Source organism: Eschscholzia californica, unplaced genomic scaffold (genome assembly GCF_041429995.1).
Source record: "Eschscholzia californica isolate CP2 unplaced genomic scaffold, dmEscCali1.0.p SCAF_5, whole genome shotgun sequence".
NCBI lineage: Eukaryota > Viridiplantae > Streptophyta > Magnoliopsida > Ranunculales > Papaveraceae > Eschscholzia > Eschscholzia californica.
Window position 1 is genome coordinate 41,314,875 of NW_028238472.1, and position 9,323 is coordinate 41,324,197.

The window sequence follows — 9,323 nt, forward strand, 5'->3', positions numbered from 1 at the left end:
GACAATAACAACTCATCGCTAAGGCGCTCAGAAGCCTTGCCTCGCGGACCGTTAAAGAAGATCAGTCCTGCTTCGGTAGGCAACGCAAGTCAGTCGTGCCCCAAACAACCTCTTCACTAGAACAGACATAACTTTTGCTTATAAACTCGGATTAAGGCTTATAGTATACGGAAAGGTGCGTATGGACGAGACAGCCGCGCCCGCAAGGCTAAGAGGTCAAAGGTCCCAATAGATCAACTTCAAAAAATGCTTCTAAGATGACTGACAAAAGGGTTTTCTATTTTTTTCCTAGTTCCAGATTTATTTGTTTTAAAGTTTCAAGCTTATAGATAAGCTTTTATGTTCATAGTAAAAGACAGCTTGGTTATTCAAGATTCATTGATTAATCAATACTACAGGCGCTCTAGGCCTGGCTTAGGGAAAAACTCATCTGGCTCGGCAGTAGGTCGGTCCCATCCAAGGCTGGCTTGGTTGAGGAGTCCCATGGGATGGGACCCCAACCGGCCAAGAGCTCGTTCCCATGGGGCTTTAGGCGGTTGGAGGGGTCTCATCCCTAATAGGGTTTTGGGACTAGGCTTAAATCATTTGGTGGATTGTCTTTTTTCCCCCTTCCTTTTCCCATTCCAACAGAACTTGAACATCAGACAAACAATTCGAACTCATTAGCAATCACTCAGACAATTAGAGCAACTAAATCATTTGCTTGAGATATATTAAGTATAAAGTTACACATAACACAGCATGGAACATTTAAAACCCTAGTAATGATATTTTTGACCCAGGAGGAATACAAGAGTTTTCAGCTGTACAATATTCATCTATATATATACATATAAATATTTAAAAAAGATAGCTGAGTGACATTTATTGTTACACTAAAAGCATTAAAACGTATAAAAATGAATCGTTCATAGACAGAACTTCTATGCATAAATAAAGGTTAGCTCCTCCAACCAGCCCTACCAGAATAAGTTGATCCACTACCGGAAACTGCAAGACGACCTTGATCGTACATCCGCTGGATCTCTTCTCTGTACTCTGTCAATGATTTATCCGGAATTGCCGGAGTCAGTTCCACAACATCTCCCATTTTGAGTTTCATTGTTAGATCGTCCACAGGCTTTCGATTCATTTTGGCCCTTAGCTCTTCCTTCATTACAGGCAACCTATATGGTGAGTATCTCAAGCTTCCTCTCCCTACCCTAATCAAGAGGTCCATCACAGTTGAGTTCACTGGAAATTCCTGAACTGACATCTGCATCAGAAGAAAAACCCCATTTTTTAACTCATATCCTCAGTTTCATTCTACAAACAAGATGATTAATTGCACTATGTTCATACCTTCTCGTTCTCGATCATGATAACGAAAACGGGTCCATTATGGATGCAGTTAGGAGCATAAGAATACGGGCAATCGTCGGAATGTGAAGGGAAGGGACAAGGTGGTCTAGAATCGGCATCACCAAATGAAGGTGGTTGTTCTTTTGACATAGTTTCGCATTGCCAAGTGACTACCCATCGAGCCCATTCAACCATCTGAAGAACAAAAGAGGAGTACTCGCTGTCGCCTTCCTTGTATCTCCAATGTGCAGCAAATCCAAATTCTGCCTGCAAATGCATATCTTTTGTTCGAATTTGAACTTCCAAAGGAACCATGTCTTCTCCCATTACTACAGTGTGAAGTGATTGATACCTGAAAATGATAATCAAAGATTATTAGGATAAAAAGAAAATTCTGAGTAATACTAAACACTCTCTATCTATCGAATAAATAAACCATGATTATAGTTTATGATATACATACCCATTGAATTTGGGACGGATGATGTAGTCCTTCAGCTTTCCAGGAACTTCAGGCCACAGTTGATGAACAATTTTAAGTGCTGTATAACAATCTTCTTCGTTCTCAACAATCAACCTCAACCCGTGTATGTCGTGAATTTGGTCTACAGTTAGCTTCTTTCTGCAAAATAACCATATAGTGATAATATAATAATCAGTATTGATCTCTTAATTCATGATCTGAATAGCAGAAGTGGGATACTACAATCAGAATACCGGCCGAAAGAAAACGTACTTGATCATCTTGCAGTAAATACTGTACAAGCTTTTATGCCGTCCAGATAGAACATGGTAAGATACAGCTCCATCTTTGAGAGCATTCTCCAATTTTTCAGAGGCCGAAGTAATCATTTCGTCGTCGAATGACTTCACAAGCTTGGACGAGAGTACTTCGTGCTGGTCTGGATAAAGATGCTTAAAACATAGGTTTTCCAACCGCTCCTTCCAAGTCGAGATGCCAAGACGGTTGGCCAATGGGGCAAATATCTCCAATGTTTCCTTTGCAAATCTCTTTTGCTTGGCCAAAGGCAAAGCTTCCAGTGTCATCATATTATGGAGCCGATCCGCTAGTTTTATGAGAACAGCCCTAGCATCTGCCATGGCAAGGAACATAGTATGCAATCGATCTGCCTCGACAGATTTGTTTGCTGTATTATTCTCACGAGCAAGCTTGCTAAGGTGGCTTAGCTTTGATACCTACAAACCGTATGTACAAGGTTAAACCCTTAATCCTAGAAAGAAACCAAAATGAGATTTATGCTTAGATGATTTTGTGCTCAGCATACGTAGGAGAACTGTAAAACTACATCAGACACATTTTCAAACTCTACTTCATAGCTTAATCAAGAACTATCACATTCTCTTTCTAAAACTTATTTCATCGTTTTGAATTCAATTCCACCCAAGAAAAGCAGAAATGCATGTTTAAGACGCTCTTTAATCTTATTGAAGAAAACAATTTAAAAAAATATGCCAGATCGTAGACGATTCATACCGAAGGCAACTAGAACAATTTGTTCTTGCTAATATCATAAACTAGCAAATTCACTCACTCATCTAGGAACGATTCATTTCGTTCTTTGAATCACTAACACAAAACTCATTTTTTTTATAACCATCACTTCTTAATTTACTAATAGAGAAGAAAATATATGATCTGGTTTGTCGAACCACACTTACCCATCACGTCAAATCGAACTATATAAACTTTCGAAAACAACTAACGTTAATTAGAAGGTAAACAACAACTAATCATGACTACAACCTCAATTTTCAATACATCAACATGAATATAACTTCAATATGAATCCAAAATAGCTCAAAGAATTCAATAAGAGGAATTTGCAGAAACATACCCCCTCAACCAAACCAGCAACACCAGCTCCAAATGTAGCATAAATGTAATCGTAAGTCATAAAAGAATCGTCAAGTGTATCATGAAGAAGTCCAGCAGCTACTACTGTGGGATTAGCACCAATACTTGCAAGTAAAATAGCTGTTTCCAAGCAATGTTGTATATATGGATCCCCACTTGCTCTCATCTAAAACAAATACAAACACAAATTTCTTTAGTTAAACAAACCCCAAAAAATCTTATTAACAAATTTTACACTGAAAAATTTTAAATTTGAATTTACCTGTCCTCTATGAGCTTTCTGAGCTTCATAAAAAGCCTTAACAACAATTTCATCGTAGAAGATCTTATGTCTCAATTGAGCATCCAAGAGTAATTCTTTAACATATGGTTCACAGAAATTACCTTCCATGTTAAAGGTAAGTTCATCAACAAGAGAATTCGAAGAATCGCCATTGATATTCGATAAGTTAAAGGTTGAGGCATCATAATCAATACAAGATTCCAAAGCATTTCTAACAAACCCATTAAATAAACCATCTTTAGAAACCCTAAATGAAGAAGACAAGTGTAAATCTCCATTCCTAGCTACCCTTGTAGGTGAACTTCGAGATGAACCAACTCCAACACTACTACAAGAAACAGGACCTTGAAATACAGAAACAGGACTTTGATCTCTACATTTAAGTGAAGAACTTAAAGAAGAATAAGGTGAGTAACAAAACGAACTACTCAAATCTTCTCCTCTTTCATGCCATACAGATCCATGTTCATCTCCACCACCATTAAAGCTTGATGAAGACGAGTGCTTAACAGATGATGAAGAAAACAAACACGAAAGTCCACCGACGATCGGTTTCTGAGTCGGTGACGCTGAAGAAGAAGGCGAAGATGATGACCTAGAATTCAATTCATAGTCGGAACTAGAGTGAGAATTGATTTGACATGGATGAGGAGTTGAACAAACACTACTAGGTGGACTTGCATAAAGAGCGATCGTTGGAACCATGATCAATCACACAAAACCCTAAATAAAAATCACTCCTTTCCTTTCTTCGTAAAATTAAATTGAATTATAGATCAAAATCCCTAAACTTTTATGAACAACAAAAAAAAAAATCCCCAAATCCAAATCTATAAAACCTAAAACTAACCCTAATTGAAGTAAATTTCTATAGAGAATTCAATATAAACAGTATTTACAAACTATTATATAGGGATCTTAATTGAGACCTCTAATTTTGTTATGAAAGCGAAGTACGTTGAAAATGAAAATCGAAACCCTAACCCTAATTGCAGAGAGGAGAGAGAGTCAAACACGAATTGTTGAAGAAACGTAGAGAGAGAAATGTTTGATCTGTGAGAAAGAAAAGGAAGAAAATCACCTAAATATATCTCTCTCTCTATCTCTTTACCGACCAGGCAAAGCAATCTTTGTAATGACATTTATACCCATATAATTTAACAGATATAACGGAAAACAGAACAAACTTTGTCACAGTTATACCCGATTGTAACAGACGTCCTTTATTCTGAATTTCCTATTTTTGTTGTCGGTTGGAAATTGAATTCCTCTCCCCCAAAGAAAATATGTCAAATATGTATCTGTTTTTGGATTCGAAACCTAGACTATGGAAATCAAATAACCACTTCGTCTAAGAATGGTTGAGAGAAAATTTATGAAAAAAGAGAAATTTTCACAAAGAAGGTTTCAGTAAATGATCGATCTTTTCTTAAAAAAAAACTAATATAGTGGTAGTATCTCAGTCAAAACCTAGAAGGTGAAACCAACTTGATAATCACTTTCATATTGTTGTGTGTATTAAGGACAACTAGATTGTTTTCTCAAATGATTAATAAATTCGTATTAAAATATCAAGAACGTTCCCCGTTACCATGGAAATGAGTTTGGGACTTTGGGTGTACATCTTAATTTAGAGTGACCAGCACAACAACTCTTTGTGTGTGTATATCATGATTTATAATTATATTGATTGATGAAGTGATCAAGAAGGAGAAATTTTGAGTTTTATACAGATCATAGCAATGTGTTCTTCTTCGAAGCAATGTTATCCATATACCGATATGTAATTGATACTATTTTGATTGTCTTAACAAACGTCCCAAGATTAGTTTATTTTGAGTGAATTCTAAAAGATCATCTGTCTAACCAAAGATTCATATAATTTTTCTCGGGTTGTTGTGTTGGTATACACTTGGTCCATACATGCATTATTAATTTACTATCATTTATAGTGATTGGACATTTTAAAATGGATAGGAACACATCATCATCATATTAAATAATGGGACATATAATTGGACAAACCTTTTCTTTGAAGTAAGAGTAGTTAATTTAGATAATAGGGTTTGATAATGATTCAAGGTATTCCATGTCTATTCTAAACTAATGATTTAATTTAAAGTTCTTTTTTTGCATTGAATTTAATTTAAAGTTGTCATGTCGTTATAACTTAGGTATGTACATTTGTATGTCTACAACCATGATTAGTCAAAGTAATGATATATTTGTGTTGATGTCTACAATAATGAGTATTTATTTTGAATTATCCTCATAGTTGTTATGGTGTTGAGTTTAGAGTACATCAATATTTGTTAATTGTAATAACAGTTTATTGTGTTTATCAGTGGAGCGGAGGAAGAAGAAAATTAAAAAAAAAATATTAAGAGTAAGCGGTGTTTGGAAGAAATAAAAGATTAAAGACTTTTATGTTTTGACTCAAAATTTGTACCTTGTAAATTTATTTATTTCTCTATAACATCGACCAAATAAATTACCAGGAAGTAACTAAAACATACCAAAATCTATACCTACGAAACAACTGTCAATTTTGTTTTGGCCCCTAATTTGTAACCAACTCGTCGGTTTAACTCCTATAAGTGTCGGACAGTTCGATTTGATTTCCAAAGACTAAAAAAAAATTCAACTTTTTTCGAAAGTACCCTTGGGTCCAAAATGAAATTAATTCAAAAACATCAAAGCCACCTCCTCTCTCCCTCTCTATCCTTCATTTCATCACCTCTCTCCTCCACTTCATATCTCTCGCCACCTCGTCAGCTTCTTCGACTAAGGTCGCCGACCGGACAAATTTTCTAGCGACCTTCAAATTTAGAAAAAATGAATTATTTCTTCTTCTTCTCTGCCCTTTTCCTTCTCTTTTCTATCTTCTCTCTCTATCTATCTATCTCCGGTGAAGCGAAGCAACCCCTTCGTCAATGGTCTGGCAATCATAACCTCGCCTGCAACTAGAGTTCCAGATCCAACGAAGGTATGGTCGGCATACCTCCGGTAAAGGGGTTGCTCCCCTTCGCCTAACATATACATATGTGTATATATAAAGAGAGAAAGAGAATAAGAGAGGAGTGGGGAGAAGACATAATAATACGAAAAGAATTATATGTTGGAAGGTGGTCCAAAATTCTGCCCGTCGACAACCTTCGTCGGAGAAGATGATGAGATGGTGTGAGAGGTGATGAAATTGAGTAGAGAGGGAAAAATGAAGTGGTTTCAATGTCCTTGGGGACCAAACCAAACTGTTTGACACCTAAAAAAGGTGAGTTGGTTACAAATTGGGAGCCAAAACAACATCAACCCATTTAATAACCCCCTATTTGTTTATTTGTTCTTCTATTAATCTTATCTTTTGCGCTCTGTTGGGAATAGATAAGGAAATGTTAAGTGTACAAAAGATCTTGACTTGATTTGTGACATGTTGACTCGCTTGGATGAAAGAACGTACAAGATCATAGTCAAACTCTAAATACCTTTTATCTTTTGGTGAAGGTGAATCAACATGTCATAAATTAAGTCAAAATGCTTTATGCACATAGCACTCCCCAATTAGATAATTGACAATACATATTCTCAAAAACTATATTTAACTCAATCTTGATTGTATCAAATATACTTCAATTGTTAGATAATCATTGTTAGATGACACATATAATTGTTATTTTTTAAATACACATGGTTGAATTTGTTTTGGCTCCCAATTTGTGTCCAACACTTTGTTTTAGCTTTATGAATGCATGGTAGTTCCTTTTCGCCTTTTATTGTGTTTAGGCTTCTAATTTGATCCTTAATATTTGTTAAACTTCCCAATTCTACCTTTAAGCCATTTCTGTAATTATAGTTTTTATTTATTTATCTCCTGCATTTCTATTTTTTCTCTAATCAAGGTCGTCGAGCGCCTTCCCCGGGCTACCCTGCAATAAATAAATAAAATTTTATAACTTTTCTCGCTTTCTTTCTTCTTCCTCCACCTTCACAACCAACGCCTTCTTTCTCTTTTTCCTCGTCTATCTCACATTCATTAAATGACCTATCTATTCCTCTCCTCGCCTGTCCCCTTTCTCATGACCTTCCTTTCTCCTTTATCTCTTTAGGTTCTCATTTGTCAATAAAAATCGCGGTAGAAGGTGACCTTCATATTCAGAGGGGCATACATATCGGAAACACTTCTTTTTCATGAAGAATTTCTATATCTAAAATTCCCTTCATGAAAAAGAAGACCACCTTGTTGGGGTTCCGACGAGCGAAGGAGAATTTAGAGAGAATAAAAAGAAGGTGTTAGTGCCGAAGCTGGTGGTGGAGAAGAAGAAGGAGAAAGAAGAGTTAGAATAACTTATTTTAAGGCCCTCAATGGGGCCACATACCAACGACCTTGATTGGAGAATGAGAGGGTGAGGTGGAGGAGTGAGAGAATGAAGTGGTGGAGTGACAAAGACAAATGAGGTGGATAAATAAAAATATAATTACAAAAGTGTTGTAAGGGTAGAATTGAAGATTTGACAAAATTTAAGAGTCACATAAGAAGCCCAAACAAAATTAATAGCCAATATGAAATGTTAGAAACTTATGTGGATCAAAACAACGGGTTGGTCACAAACTAGAGGCAAAAACAAAATTAACCACATTAGTTATAAATTATAAAAGATATATACGTAACTCTAATGAAACGATCCTAAATGGCCATTAAGACAAAAGTCGCAACTTTGGAGAACAAAAAAATTTCTCTGGGACGTAAAGATTTTAGTCAATAAATATTGACTCAGAGACATATTTCTTTTTAGTCTAAAAATTGACTTGATCAAACATTGCACGCTAATCTTCATCCTTTCTCTCTCTATATCTCTCTCTCTCTCTCTCTCTCTCTCTCTATCTATCTATCTTTCTCTCACATCACTCATCCTCTCCCACTGTCTCGCACCATCTATCTCTTGCTCTCTTATTTTTTCTCTCTTTCTCTCGATTCTTCTGATTATCTCCCTCTATTGCTCTTACTATCTATGTTTCTCGATCTCTCACTGTTTCTCTCTCAATCTCTCACTCTTTCTCAAAGCTGGTTAGATACGCATTCGATCCATTCACTAAACTCTTTTCAAGCTTAGATCTACCTGAGTTTGAAAGACCTATTGGACTGGATTGTATATAAAGAATTTGACAAGAAACTGGTCGTAAACTAAGGAGTCAGAAGAATAACATTATTATAACATTATTTTTATTTGTACATATAAAATTGTATGAGGTTATTTAAGATGATCCGAAGCTCCCAAAAATTGAATTCATGGTCTCCTTTATTCTAGAGGAGATACACTTTTCGAGCTAAATAGCCATATGATACAAATGCATCAACTCACTGTACTCATGTGATACCAATCAACCATATCTTACTTCTAATGTTCCCAAAGTTGATTATAGTTCTTATTTGAGCAAAGATAGAAGAGGTTAAAAATCAAAATCTACTCCACACTTAAACAAAATCAACAATTTTTCTTTTCAAATCAATTTTTGTATTAATTTAGAGTGATACAAATATTGTGGAAGAATCACATTTGATTGGGGGATGGCAAAACAGAAATATTGGCGAAGGGGAATGGTAGTTAAGGAAGAAGAAAAGTCATGTGGTCCAGTTGAGACTTGAGGATGAAGATGAATCTTCCCTCTTGCCGGGCTTGAATGAATCTTTAATCAACATAAGCGGGATACGACAAGCACGTGTCAAACCATTGAGCAGCCGTTACTGACACGCGGTCAGCAAATTAGGTTCCGCGTGTCAATGTCACGTGAGACTGCTAATTTGGTGTAGAGTGAAGTGTAAAATTA

The 9,323-nt window shown here is 35.9% G+C and overlaps 1 protein-coding gene across 1 annotated transcript; it reads right to left on the bottom strand.

The window, feature by feature from the left end:
* Positions 1 to 744: 744 nt before the first annotated feature.
* On the bottom strand, positions 745 to 5,036 carry LOC147539273 (putative GTP diphosphokinase RSH2, chloroplastic). Its single transcript, XM_086639469.1, has 6 exons — positions 3,480 to 5,036; positions 3,198 to 3,383; positions 2,078 to 2,538; positions 1,805 to 1,963; positions 1,342 to 1,693; positions 745 to 1,255 (listed from the first exon to the last, which is right to left on the bottom strand). Exons 1-6 carry the CDS (start codon positions 4,203 to 4,205, stop codon positions 941 to 943), a joined length of 2,199 nt encoding a protein of 732 aa, XP_086495595.1. The 5' UTR covers positions 4,206 to 5,036; the 3' UTR covers positions 745 to 940.
* Between the last annotated feature and the right edge of the window lie 4,287 nt (positions 5,037 to 9,323).